Genomic DNA, 15,378 nt, shown 5'->3' on the forward strand with positions numbered 1-15,378 from the left:
GTTCAGTGGATTGCTTTAAGAAAGGCCTGGATACTTTCCTAGATACACATAATATAATTGGGGACTAACAATTATAGTTAAAGGTGATCCAGGGAAAATCCGATTGCCTCTCGGGGGATCAGGAAGGAATTTTTTCACTGCTGTAGCAAATTGGATCATGCTCTGCTGTTTTTTTTGCCTTCCTCTGGATCAACTGTGGGTATAGAATTGGTTATATGAGATTGTACGATTTATATTTTTTTATGGTTGAACTGGGTGTCATTTTTCAACCTAAGGTTGAAAGGGGGGGGGGCGTGAATGTGACCAGACGAACCGACACTGGGGGGGGGCGTGCGGTCATAGTGTTGTACGTCACCGCGTTCTTGACAGTCGGAATTTGGTGTGACAATGGGCTAGATTCATAAAGCCCGCCGTAACTTTGTGCGGGCGTATCGTATCTCAGATACGCTACGCCGCCGTAACTTAGTGAGGCAGGTTCTGTATTCATAAAGAACCTGTGCCCTAAGTTACGGCCGGCGTAAGCGTGCCTAATTCAAATTGTGAAGAGGTGGGCGTGTTTTATGGAAATAAAACATGACCCCACGTAAATGAAGTTTCTAACGAACGGGGCATGCGCCGTCCGTGAACGTATCCCAGTGCGCATGCTCCTAATCACGTCGCAAATAGTCAATACTTTCGACGTGAACGTAATTTACGCAAAGCCCTATTCGCGAACGACTTACACAAACGACGGAAAATTCGACGCTGTCCCGACGTCCATACTTAACATTGGCTACGCCTCATATAGCAGGGGGAACTTTACGCCGGAAAAAGCCTTACGAAAACGACGTAAAAAAATCCGCCGGGCGCACGTACGTTTCTGAATCGGCGTATCTAGCTCATTTGCATATTCTACGTGGAAATCAATGGAAGCACCACCTAGCAACCAGCGTAAATATGCACCCTAAGATACGACGGCGTAGGAGACTTACGCCGGTCGTATCTTAGCAACATTTAGGTGTATCTCAATTTGAGCATACTCTTAAAGATACAACGGCGCAGATTCGGACTTACGACGGCGTATCTACTGATACGCCCGTCGTAAGTCTTACTGAATCTAGCCCATTGTGTATGCAAGACAGCTTGAACGGAATTCCGTCTGAAAAATCCGTCAGAGTTTATCCTGACGGAAATTCCGATCGTGTATACAAGGCATTAGTTGATGTCAGGGCTGTACTTGAGGCTCCCCATAGCAAGAAAGTTGACTACTAATCTAGCAGAAGGTCCTTTCTCCAGGTAGAGTACTATGAAAATTCTAAATACCTAACAAACTAGTTCAGAGTACAAAGTGAAGGCAGTGGACTGGATCATCCAAAAGTGCTTACTGAATATTTTCCCAGGCCTGTGTAAAAGTGAAAACTTAACAAATCATTACGTTTTGTAATCTGAGGTCAGAATTGAGTTTGGTTCCTCTAGAATAATTAGAGAACTGAAAATAAACAACGTAGTTGTGCAATGACCAAAGACAGGAACAATCCCAAGGCATTTCACCATATAGATCAGGGTTACTATTAGATATTAGCAGTTTGGCTGCCTTAATAAAACAGATTTAAAGGAATTTACTGTCTTTTCAATGACTTCATTTTAGATCTACAGGTCAACAAGGCAGATAAGCTTTTTTTATTATTTTTGTCAATACCTAGTTTCTTGGCACAGTTCATAATTATATATTATACACGAGGGCAACCATATTATTCATTACATTACATATATAGGGCCAAATCCACAAAGATCGTGCCTAACTTATTTTTTTTCCATTTAAGTTACACTGCCCTAAAATTTCTACCTAAGTGCCCGATCCACAAAGCACTTACCTAGAAATTTTGGGCTGTGTAACTTAAATTCCGCCGGCGCAAGGCGTTCCTATTGTAATGGGGGTGATTCCCATTTAAAATAGGCGCGCTCCCACGCCGGCCGTACTGCGCATGCTCGTGACGTCATTTTCCCGACGTGCATAGCGCGAAATTACGTTACGTCGAGCTTTGTGGATTGCGACGGGTCAATAAAGTTGCGTCGGGAAAAAAAAAAGATACGGCGGGAAAAAAAAAAATTAAAATTAAAAAAAAATCCCGTCGCTGGACAGAAAGGTCTGCTTTTACATGGTGTACTAACTTTACACCTTGTAAAAGCAGCCCTAATTTTGCGTATGCAAACTAAAACTTACAGAGAAAAAACGAAGCTGAAAAGCTTTGTGGATCTCTGTAAGTGCTAATTTGCATACCCGAGGCGGCATTTCGACACAAAATGCCCCCAGCGGCGGATGCGGTACTGCATCCTAAGATCCGGCAGTGTAATTCAATTACACATGCCGGATCTTCTCCCTAACTATGGAAAACTGATTCTGTGGATCAGTTCCATAGTTAGGAACAGGGATACGACGGCGTAACAGCAGTTACGCCGTCGTATCCCTTTTGTGGATTTGGCCCAATATCTTTAGCTCAACATCTGAGAAACTTTACTCCTCTCGTGATCAAGCATTGTCCTGCTGTGATCTGCGGTCCATGTGCAAAAGTCAGAGTCCTGTGCTGTAATATTTTTCTCAGGCAGCTGACCCCCAATGACGCATACCAGCTCCACCCACTGGCTGATGCGATTTTCTGTTCCTGCAGCATCTTGGGATATGTTAAAGTGGTTATAAAGGCAGAAGTTTTTTTTTTACCATAATGCATTCTATGCATTAAGGTAAAAAAAAATTCTGGGTACAGTTCCCCCCTAGCCCCCCTCATATTTACCCGAGCCCCATCTTGATCCAGCAATGTGCATGAGAGCAGTGGCTCTCCCCAGTCTCTTTCTCCTCATTGGCGCATGTCAATCAGAGGCAGTGAGCCCATGAGAAGAGAGTGGGGGCGGGGCCGAGCCACGCTCTGTGTGTGAATGGACAATGTCTATTCACAGGAGCGTGGCCTGGGAACGAGCCTGTTTAAATGCCCCTTAGCAAGAGGCTTGCTATTGGGGGCACTGGGTAGGGGAGAGGAGCCAGAGTAGCCGACAGGGGACCCAAAAAGTAGAGGATTTGGGCTGCTCTGTAAAACCACTGCAAAGAGCAAGTACTGTATAGCATGTTTCCTAATTAAAAAAGTACACAACCTTTATAAATCACTTTATCTGGGATATTCCTGGAGGCCGTGGGAGCACTGAAAAGTCATTTTTGTCCCATCGAGAATGAAGGGGTGAAGAGAGCTGGGTCGCAGTAAAAAACAAAACAAAAAAAAACAATTGAAATTGTAAAAAAAAAGAAAGAAAAGAAAAACCTCCATTTTGACTTTATGGAGGGGTACGTAATGCAGGGAGGAAAAGTTGTACCCAGAAATTAAAGTAGAACTTCACCCAAAATGAGAAGTTACACTGCTTTACTCTCTCCCCCTAGCCTGTAACTGAGTTGTCGGGGGGGTGGAGTGAGTACCAATTTTTATCAGTGCCCACTACCACTTGTAATCCCTACCTAGGTGAGTATGGCGTCTCTTGTCCCTTTCCCTCCCGTAGCCTCCTGGGACACGCCATATGTCCCACGAGGCTGTTGGACCATGCACAAAGCACTGCCCGAGCTTGTGCATGCACAGTAGGAAGCTGGCTGTGGTTCCTTACAAAGCCACATCTGGTTCCCAGTATCCAAGATGGCGGTACTTGCGACCCGCAGCGGTAAAAAGATCTAACTTCGGGAACACAGCATTGGACCCAAGACACTGGTAAGTACCAGTATTTTTAGCTGCTGAATCAAACTAAAGTTCCTCTTGAAAGTTTGCTTTAGGCAGCTGGGTAGTGTCATTCCTGCAAATTAACCCGGCGTCTGGTGGCCTAATCTACAAATCTTAACATTTATTATAGTAACAAAAAAAGAGGAATGCAAGCATGTAAAACAAAACTGTAAAAACAGCTAAAAAATATGTGCTCAAGGAGAACATGCTATACATTCCCTCAATGTTGGCCACACACAATTCAAACTATCATTCAATTTTACGAAATTCACAACATTTAAGTGGCATTTCTTTAAATTGCTTCATCATTATCACAGTAAAAAAGAAAGATAAACAAGCAGATGAGTAAGAAAATGTTATATATATATATATGTATATACATTTATTACACTCAAATATACACCTACTTAGTCATGCAATTATCCAAATAACCAATCACAGGGCAGCACCGTAATGTAAAAATGCAGAATATTCAGGGAATGCTCTCCAGAAAGGGAAAACATGATGGTATGCTGTAGAGCTGCACGATTAATCGCGGAGAGAATCGCAATCTCGATTCTCCCCGCCCGCGATATCCCCGCGGAATGACCCGCGACTCTTCTGTTTCACGGCCGGTTCCACGTGACCAGCGTGGAACGCAAATGGCGCCGATATCGGAACCGAGGTCAGCAGCCTGCGCCGCTGGATGGATGCCTGGGCTTCTCTTGTAGATCTGTACAACTGTAGTGTGTATCCATGCGCAACCCAGTGGTTGCCGGCGGTACTGCTTCTGATGTATAAAAAAGAGACTAGTGATATGTCTATAATGTTAAAGACCATATAACTCCTGCTTTTTTCATAGGAGTTATATGGTCTTTAACATTATAGACATATCACTGGTCTGTTTTTTATATATTCATATTTTCAGATAAATCACAGGTTTATTTATTTATTTATTTGGGGGGGTCTGGCATTCAGTTTTTGAGAATCGTGAGAGAATCGTGATCTTTAGTCTAAGCAAAAGAATCGTGATTCTCATTTTGACCAGAATCGGCGGGCAGCTCTAGTATGCTGACAGCAATGTCTCGGGTGTCTGAGCCAGGAACAGTGGCTTCCTATGGCCAGTCTTCTCCTACCATCTGCACCTCCATCAGGAAAAAGAGGCTGGCTGCAGAGTGAAGATGTTATGGTGGCAAGAACTAGGCTGTGGAGAGAGGGTGGAATAGTGGTGTGGGCAAAAGAGGAAGTCAACATTGAAAGTTTACATACCCTTTAAATAGGGGTGCAACGGATCAAAAAACTCACGGATCGGATCAATCCTCGGATCAGGAGTCACGGATCGGATCATTTTCGGATCAGCAAAAAAAAAAAAACGACAAATCTTGTTACACCCACCAGAGTTTTAGATTTCACAGTTCTTCTCAACACAAAACGGAGCTTATATGCTTAAATACAGTGTTTGGAAATCCGACTGACTGTTTATTGCTAATGTGACAGAACACCTCTGATTTTCACATTTAAACAGTCCGTCAGATTTACAAATACTGTATTTAAGCGTATTAGCTCTGTTTTGTGTTGAAATAACTGCATCTCGCAATACTTATATGTGCAGCCAAGTGGAAGTCGCAGCCCCATGTACGAAAGTGGTGTCACCAGTTCCCTACTGTGACCTGAACTATCCCAATCATCAGATCCCTTTAGTGTCATTGATCGGCGGGCTGAGTGTCTAGTGAAAATCCCTCCTACGTGCTCAGTCCATACAGATCCCCCCGATCGCCTCCTCTCTCTTCTCTGGCAAGCAGCAGGACGCCCGGTGCGGCGGCGGCAGCGGCTCCCCGTGTGAATTCCTCAAGGTGCAGCATGGAGCTCATCGCTGGGCTGTTAGGAGTCAATGACATATTGAGCTCAAGTGCCCACAAACTTCCGAGGAGCAGCCTGCATCCCCCGCGCCGGGTGGACCTCGATGGCCGCCGCTTCGATAGCTAGGCCAAAGCCGCGGCCTTTCCTATGGACCGGGAGGCCCGTGGATCGCTGTGTGTCCCGACCCGAAGGTGCTGATCCGTACGGATCAGTTGCACCCCTAGTGACAATACTTGATGTGTTCCCACTGTCATATGGCATTCTTGTGCCACAGTGCCTACACACCGTCACGGTTTTATCCACTAACCTCTTTCCTTCATCATTATATTTGACAGGGAAGCCAAAATGCTCCCATACAGGGGATTTAAATGACGCGGGGCATTCAAGCTCCTCTGTTCGCCATGACCACGCTGTGTGTGGACTGAACATGCGCAAATTATTATTATTATTTTTTTTAGAAAACAATCCTCGGATCACGTGTGTGCGGTTCGGATCAATCTTTTTCGGTTCGGATCACGGATCAATGACGATCCGTTGCACCCCTACCTTTAAAGGTTCAATTTCTTGTATTTTTTGTTGTTAGTTTATAGCAGTGGTCTCCAAACTGCTGCCTTTTGTTTGTCTTTATCTGGTCCTTAAGGCAATATTCCTGCCACTAACACTAACAATGGGGCTCAATTTCTGCCACTGACACCAACAATGGGTCACTATTCATTCCACTGACACCAATGATGGGGCATAATTGCTTCCAGACAACAAAAATGGGGCACTTATCCTCCCGCTGACACCAACTATTTCTCCCCCCTAATACCAAAGATCAGGCATTGTTTACTCCCACTGGGCACAGTCTGGCCCCCCTAAAGTCTAAAACCAGTGTTCTGTCAAAATAGCCAATTCATCGAGATCTCCGATCACGTCACTCCTGGTTACTGTAAGACCCCTTTCACACTGGGGCGTTTTTCAGGCGCTTTGGCTGTAAAGCGCCTGAAAGAAGCCTCATCTGCAATCCCAATGTCAAAGCCCGAGTGCTTTCAGAACCCTTTCACACTGCCAGCGCCTGAAAAACGCGGGTAAAGCTCCGCTAAGACCCCTTTTACACTGTTTTTTTTTTCAGGTGCTTTGACGTTAAAAAAGCACCTCAATAAGAGGGGCGCTTTAGAAGCGGTGTATTCAACGCTCCTAAAGCGCTGCAAAGGACTTTTTTTGACGCCCTGCCAGCGCAGCGCCTCGGTGTGAAAGCACTCGGGCTTTCACATTGGTATTGCAGATGCAGCTTCTTTCAGACGCTTTACAGGCGCTTTTTTTTAACGCTAAAGCGCCTGAAAAACGCCCCAGTGTGAAAGGGGTCTAAAGTATCTTCATTTTCTTTGCTCGTCGTAGGGTTGTACGTCACCGCGTTCTTGACGGACGAAATTTCAGAGAACTTTTGTGCGGCCGTGTGTATGCAAGCCAAGCTTGAGCGGAATTCCGTTGGAAAAACCATCCATGGTTTTTCCGATGGAAAATCCGATCGTGTGTACGCGGCATCAGAAATGGCTTATGTTAAAGTTGAACTCTGTGGGCCAGATTCACAGTGAGAGTACGCGGGCGTATCTACTGATACACCGGCGTACTTTCAAATTTGCCGCATCGTATCTTTAGTTTGAGTCCTCAAACCAAGCTACAACGGCTTCTGGCTTCGATCCGACAGGCGTACGGCTTCGTACGCCTTCGGATCGTAGGTGCAATACTTCGGCGCCCGCTGGGTGGAGTTTGCGTCGTTTTCCGCGTCGGGTATGCTAATTAGCTTTTTTCTGTCGATCCACGAAGGTACGCGCGGCCGTCGCATTCTCTTACCTCGTCACTAGTCGGCTTTTCCAGGCGTGTGGCGTATAGATAGACTTGCCATGTTAAAGTATGGCCGTCATTCCCGCGTTGAATTTTGAATTATTTTGAATTTTTTTTTTTTGTGTGTAAGTCGTCCGTGAATAGGAAAGGATGTAACTCACGTCTACGTTCAAAACGTCATTTCACGCAAAGCACGGCGGGAAATTTCTAAACGGAGCATGCGCATTTCAATCGGAGCGGGGACGCGCTTCATTTAAATGAATCACGCCCCCTACCCGCCCAATTTGAAATACACGCCGAGAGATACACTACGCCGCCGTAACTTACGGCGCGAAATCTTCCTGGATTCGAAATTCCGCCAGGTAAGATACGGCGGCGTAGCGCATCTCTGATATGCTGTGCCAGGGCAATTCTTTGTGAATCTGGCCCTGTATACCTTCTTTCAGAATTTGTATCTGTATGTAGAATTCTTAAAATAAAGATTGTTAAAAAAAAAACAATAGAGCGAACATTCTAAAAACTAATTTTTCAAAAATGAAATTCTCCTGGTATATGGCCAGCAAAAGTTAGAATGTAACAGGATTATTCCACAATGCATTTTTTGTCTCGATAAGCTCCAGCTATTCAATGGTCAAAGCTGCACGCTACGCGTACGTTGTCTCCTTGGACTGTATACTCCCTATTTACACTTCCAACACTGCACTTGTCAAGCAGACACTGGAACCCACAAGGGCCTCATTGTTCTGAAGAGGGATTTCAGAATTCATACAAAGCTTGTGGAAGAAGGAGAGGAATGTTATCTACAAAATGTATTTAGGATTTATATTTGTAGGAACAGGCGGTTATTCCGTCACATGAACATGTGCACTCCTGGTGATAAGGGGTTAACACAAGTGCACTGGTTATCTATTCCCCGAGGCAGACGCCATAAAGAACAAGTGTTTGCGAATAAACAAAGAGAACGTAATACTTCACATGGGCTTAGTAGCACTAGAAGTGAACTGGCATGAGGTCACCCAGAATTTCCCAGAGATGTCCCTTTGCCCATATGATGTTACACCATGCAATGCTATCCTGATAATTAGGCATTCCAGGGGCATTCCCAGGTATTGAGCCATATCCCTGTGTGCTGTGGAAATTCCCTGGAAGTCTATGGGCCCTGCCAATAATTTGGGGACATTGCCTAGCAGGACACAGCAGTCAAAAATGTAATGTCGCATACGCACGACCGTTTTTCATGACGAGAAAAATGCCATTTTTTAAATTGGTCATTAAAAACGGTCGTGTGTAGGCTCCAGAGCATTTTTCTCGACGAAAAAAATGACCATTAAAAATGTAGGACCTGCTCAATTTTTTCTTGACATTTTTCACGTCGTCGTTTTTCTCGTCGTGAAAAACAGTCGTGTGTACGCTTTAAAAACACGAGCGTGTTTAGAAGCAAGTTATGAGAAGAGAAATATGCATAATCAGCCCAAAGGGTGGCGCCATTCGAATGGAACTTCCCCTTTATAGTGCCGTTGTACGTGTTGTACGTCACTGCGCTTTCCTCAAGCATTTTTTATCACGATCGTGTGTATGCAAGGCAAGCTTGAGAGGAATCACGTCGAGAAAAACATAGCATTCATGGCATGAAAAATGGTCGTGCACTGATGGGCACCGATAAGGCGGCACTGGTAGGCCCCGATAAGGCGGCACTGGTGGGCCCCAATAAGGCGGCACTGGTGGGCAATGAGAGGTGGCACTTGGTGGGCGCTGAGAAGTGGCACTAAAAGGTGGCATTGATAGGTGGCACTGATAGCTGGCAGTGATGGGCACTGATGGGTTGCACTGATAGGCAGCACTACTAGGTGGCACAGAGATGGCATTGATAGGTGGCACTGGTGGGCATTGATAGGTGGCACTTGTGGGCATTGATAGGGCGTCTCTCACCATACTTTTACTAACACGAGGATCAGCAAAAGCCGCCCAAAGGGTGGCGCCATCTGAATGGAACTTCCCCTTTATAGTGGCGTCGTACGTGTTGTACGTCACCGCGCTTTGCTAGAGCATTTTTTTTTCACGATCGCGTGTATGCAAGGCAGGCTTGACAAGAATCATGTAAAAAAAAACTTCGTTTTTTTCTAGGACAGTAAAAATGGTCGTGTGTACGCAGCTTTAGGGCCTGTTCAAACTTGATGATCAGTAGAGTAGTACCCCCTTACACTGAAGATCAGTGGAGTAGTACCCCCTTACACTGAAGATCGGTGTAGTAGTACCGTCTTACACTGAAGATCAGTGGAGTAGTACCCCCTTACACTGAAGATCAGTGGAGTAGTACCCTCTTACACTGAAGATTGGTGGAGTAGTACCCCCTTACACTGAAGATCAGTGGAGTAGTACCCCCTTACACTGAAGATCAGTGGAGTAGTACCCTCTTACACTGAAGATCAGTGGAGTAGTACCCCCTTACACTGAAGATCAGTGGAGTAGTACCCTCTAACACTGAAGATCGGTGGAGTAGTACCCCCTTACACTGAAGATCGGTGGAGTAGTGCCCTCTTACACTGAAGATCAGTGGAGTAGTACCCCCTTACACTGAAGATCGGTGTAGTAGTACCCCCTTACACTGAAGATCAGTGGAGTAGTACCCTCTAACACTGAAGATCAGTGGAGTAGTACCCCCTTACACTGAAGATCGGTGTAGTAGTACCCCCTTACACTGAAGATCGGTGGAGTAGTACCCCCTTACACTGAAGATCGGTGTAGTAGTACCCCCTTACACTGAAGATCAGTGGAGTAGTACCCCCTTACACTGAAGATCAGTGGAGTAGTACCCTCTAACACTGAAGATCAGTGGAGTAGTACCCCCTTACACTGAAGATCGGTGGAGTAGTACCCCCTTACACTGAAGATCAGTGGAGTAGTACCCCCTTACACTGAAGATCGGTGGAGTAGTGCCCTCTTACACTGAAGATCGGTGGAGTAGTACCCCCTTACACTGAAGATCAGTGGAGTAGTACCCCCTTACACTGAAGATCGGTGGAGTAGTGCCCTCTTACACTGAAGATCGGTGGAGTAGTACCCCCTTACACTGAAGATCGGTGTAGTAGTACCCCCTTACACTGAAGATCAGTGGAGTAGTACCCCCTTACACTGAAGATCAGTGGAGTAGTACCCTCTAACACTGAAGATCAGTGGAGTAGTACCCCCTTACACTGAAGATCGGTGGAGTAGTACCCCCTTACACTGAAGATCAGTGGAGTAGTACCCCCTTACACTGAAGATCGGTGGAGTAGTGCCCTCTTACACTGAAGATCGGTGGAGTAGTACCCCCTTACACTGAAGATCAGTGGAGTAGTACCCCCTTACACTGAAGATCGGTGGAGTAGTGCCCTCTTACACTGAAGATCGGTGGAGTAGTACCCCCTTACACTGAAGATCAGTGGAGTAGTGCCCTCTTACATTGAAGATGAGTGGAGTAAGATAAGATACTTTATTGTCATTGCAACAAGTCAAAACATTTTTTTTTTATAAAACAATAATAATAAACAAACAACAATAACACTTCATACAAAATGAGTCCCATCCCCTCCCTCCACCTAGTAGGAACAGTGTTACAGTAGGTGCCTAGTCGCCATTTATGACTATCTCCCTTTCCCCAAAAATGTATTTACAGACTTACCGTAACTGCTCTTGAGAAAAAGCTTTCCCGGAAACGATTTGTCCTCACCCTGATGTTTCTGAAACGTCTGCCAGATGGCAGCAGTTCAAAAACATGATGTCCAGGATGAGACAAATCGCTCACTATCTTTTCAGCTCTCCTGGTACAGCGGGACCAGTAGTACTCCCTTGCATTGAAGATGAGTGGAGTAGTACCTAATTACATTGGAAATCGGTGGAGTAGTGTCCCCTTACATTAAAGATGAATAGAGTAGTACCTAATTACATTGGAGATCGGTGGAGTAGTGTCCCCTTACATTAAAGATGAATGGAATAGTATCCCCTTACATTGGAGATCAGTGGAGTAGTGTCCCCTTACATTGGAGATCAGTGGAGTAGTGTCCCCTTACATCGAAGTTTAGTTGAGTAGTGTTCCCTTACATCGAAGATCAGTGGAGTAGTAACCCTCTTACATTGAAGATCAGTGGAGTAGTAAACCCCTTACATTGGAGATCAGTGGAGTAGTGTTTCCTTACATTGAAGATCAGTGGAGTAGTAACCCTCTTACATTGAATATCAGTGCAGTAGTAACCCCTTTACATTGAAGATCAGTGCAGTAGTGTCCCCTTACATTGAAGATCAGTGGAGTAAGTAACCCCCTTACATTGAATATCAGTGCAGTAGTAACCCCTTTACATTGAAGATCAGTGCAGTAGTGTCCCCTTACATTGAAGATCAGTGGAGTAGAAACCCCCTTACATTGAAGATCAGTGGAGTAGTAACCCCCTTACATTGAAGATCAGTGCAGTAGTGTCCCCTTACATTGGAGATAAGTGCAGTAGTGCCCCCTTACATCGGAGATCAGTGGAGTAGTGTCCCCTTACATTGGACATCAGTGTAGTATTGTGCTCTTACATTGTAGATCAGTGGAGTAGTAACCCTCTTATATTGGAAATCAGTGGAGTATTGTCCCCTTACATTTAGCCCTGGTTCACACTGGGTACGATTTGGAACGATTTGAGATGCGATTTGACATGCGCATTTTACCGCGATTTTGAATTCGCAGCAGTGTGAACCTAGGCTAAAGATCAGTGCAGTAATGTCCCTTTACATTGTAGATCAGTGGAGTAGTAACCCCCCTTACATTGGAGATCAGTGGAGTAGTAACCCCCCTTACATTGGAGATCAGTGGAGTAGTAACCCCCTTACATTGGAGATCAGTGGAGTAGTAACCCCCTTACATTGGACATCAGTGGAGTATTGTCCCCTTACATTGGGGATCAGTAGAGTAATACCTCTTATAGTAGAGATCAGTGAATAAGTGCCTCCCCTTGCAGTAGAGATCAATGGAGTAGAATCCCCTAATACCGGTGGTCATTAATGTGCTCTACACTGGTAATCACTTGTAAGAATACTCCTGTTAAAAATAGCTGAAAAGATCACAGATGTCCCCGTTTCCTTATCTAAGAGGCAGAAGTTGCTCATTGCTTAAGAAACCTTGAGCAACCTGTAGATCGATCATCATTTCCCAACCGGGGTTTCTCCAGAGCTTGCTCAGCTCTCCCGTGGTAATGAGAAGTCTGATTCCCACCCACACTGCCCACCAATGTACAGGGTGACTTATGTATACACTGCCCACCAATGTAAGGGGTCACTTATGTATACGCTGCCCACCATTACAAGGGGTCACTTATACACTGCCCACCAATGTACGGGGTCATTTATACACTGCCCACCAATGTACGGGGTCACTTATGTATACACTGTCCACCATTACAAGGGGTCACTTATACACTGCCCACCAATTTATGGTGTCACTTATGTATACACTGCCCACCAATGTACAGGGTCAATTATGTGTACGCTGCCCACCATTACAAGGGGTCACTTATACACTGCCCACCAATGTACGGGGTCACTTATACCCTGCCCACCAATGTACGGGGTCACTTATACACTGCCCACCAATGTACAGGGTCACTTATACACTGCCCACCAATGTACGGGGTCACTTATATACTGCCCACCAATGTACGGGGTCACTTTTACCCTGCCCACCAATGTACGGGGTCACTTATACACTGCCCACCAATGTACAGGGTCACTTATACACTGCCCACCAATGTACGGGGTCACTTATATACTGCCCACCAATGTACGGGGTCACTTATACACTGCCCACCAATGTACGGGGTCACTTATATACTGCCCACCAATGTACGGGGTCACTTATACACTGCCCACCAATGTACGGGGTCACTTATACACTGCCCACCAATGTACGGGGTTACTTATGATGCCCACCAATGTACAGGGTCACTTATACACTGCCCACCAATGTACGGGGTCACTTATACACTGCCCACCAATGTACGGGGTCACTTATACACTGCCCACCAATGTACGGGTTCACTTATACACTGCCCACCAATGTATGGGGTCACTTATACACTGCCCACCAATGTATGGGGTCACTTATACACTGCCCACCAATGTATGGGGTCACTTATACACTGCCCACCAATGTACGGGGTCACTTATACACTGCCCACCAATGTACGGGGTCACTTATATGATGCCCACCAATGTACGGGGTCACTTATACACTGCCCACCAATGTACGGGGTCACTTATATGATGCCCACCAATGTTGGAGTACATGGCAATGTTTAGGGCTCATGCACACGGAGCATACTGTTATAAAGCACAGATGTATATAGATGTGTACAGCCGAATCCCACATATACAACAGGTGGAGGGACACGGGGGGGGGGGGGGCACCCACCTTACTGATCAGGATGATCTCCTGTGATGATCAGTGATAGGAGGATCATCCTCAGTACAGGAGATGGAGAGCACAGTACAGTGTGTAGAATACAGTAATCCTAGATTGATACTGACAGGTCATCACATTACACTGAAGAGTCCGGGGGATCTATATTCGGTCACGACCCCCCCCCCCCCCCCCCATCTCTGTCCTTGGCTGCCCTGATCACCCGCCCGGTGCCCCCGGTGTACTGGCATCCCTCCCCTCCCCCCTTACCTCGTCATTATGGAGGCGGGCATTCTCCCCGATCCCGTTCATGGCCACATCTTCCCGGTGGGTGCCCATAGTGCTGATCTCAGCGTACAGCGCCGGTCCCCGTCCTCTCCCGGTCCCCGTCCTCTCTCGGTCTCCGGCCCGGCTGTCCTGGAAGTGAGAGTGGCCGGGGAAGAGGCAATGATGACGGTGATGGCCGGCCTGACACTCCCCCTGCTGGCTGATACTGAAAGTGAAAGTAGGAAATCCCCAAATATGTGTGACACACAACACCGTCCAATCACCCCAATCCCACTACATTGGAATGTCCTTACATCTATATACCATACATCTATACATATATATATATAATCATAGGTGTGCGCCCCAATCCCACTACATCGTACTGTACATGTCTCTACATCTTTATACCATTCATCTATATACCATTCATCTATATACCATACATCTATATACCATACATCTATATACCATACACATCTATATACCATTCATCTCTATACCATACATCTATATACCATACACATCTATATACCATTCATCTATATACCATTCATCTATATACCATTCATCTATATACCATACATCTATATACCATATATATAATCATAGGCGTGCGCCCCAATCCCACTACATCGGACTGTACATGTCTCTATATCTATATACCATTCATCTATATACCATACATCTATATACCATACATCTATATACCATTCATCTCTATACCATACATCTATATACCATACACATCTATATACCATACATCTATATACCATTCATCTATATACCATTCATCTATATACCATTCATCTATATACCATACATCTATATACCATTCATCTATATACCATTAATCTATATACCATACATCTATATACCATACATCTATATACCATACAAATCTGTACACTATACACCATACACATCTGTACACTATACACATCTGTACACTATACACCATACACATCTGTACACTATACACCATACACATCTGTACACTATACACCATACACATCTATACACCATACACATCTGTACACCATACACCATACACATATGTACACTATACACCATACACAGCTGGACGCAAGTTACGCTCACGCCGAAATCAATGACGTCCTAGCGACGTCATTGGGAGCAATGCACGCTGGGAAAATTCGCGGACGGTGCATGCGCATTTAAATCGGCGCTGGGACGTGCCTGATTTAAATGCTACACTCCCCTAGCCGCGGAATTTGAATTCCGCCGGGGGATTTACGATCCGCCGCCGCAAGTTTGGAGGTAAGTGTTTTGTGAATT

At 45.4% G+C, this 15,378-nt stretch overlaps 1 protein-coding gene across 1 annotated transcript in view; it reads right to left on the reverse strand.

Annotated features, from left to right (window-relative positions):
* NINJ1 (ninjurin 1) overlaps nt 1-14,301 on the reverse strand; it is a 67,676-nt gene extending 53,375 nt beyond the window's left edge. The window contains exon 1 of the mRNA XM_040359291.1: nt 14,083-14,301. Within this exon, the coding sequence (XP_040215225.1) occupies nt 14,083-14,151 (69 nt within the window). The 5' untranslated portion in view covers nt 14,152-14,301. The remainder of the gene's footprint in view (nt 1-14,082) is intronic.
* Between the last annotated feature and the right edge of the window lie 1,077 nt (nt 14,302-15,378).

This window comes from Rana temporaria, chromosome 7, assembly GCF_905171775.1.
Source record: "Rana temporaria chromosome 7, aRanTem1.1, whole genome shotgun sequence".
Lineage (NCBI taxonomy): Eukaryota > Metazoa > Chordata > Amphibia > Anura > Ranidae > Rana > Rana temporaria.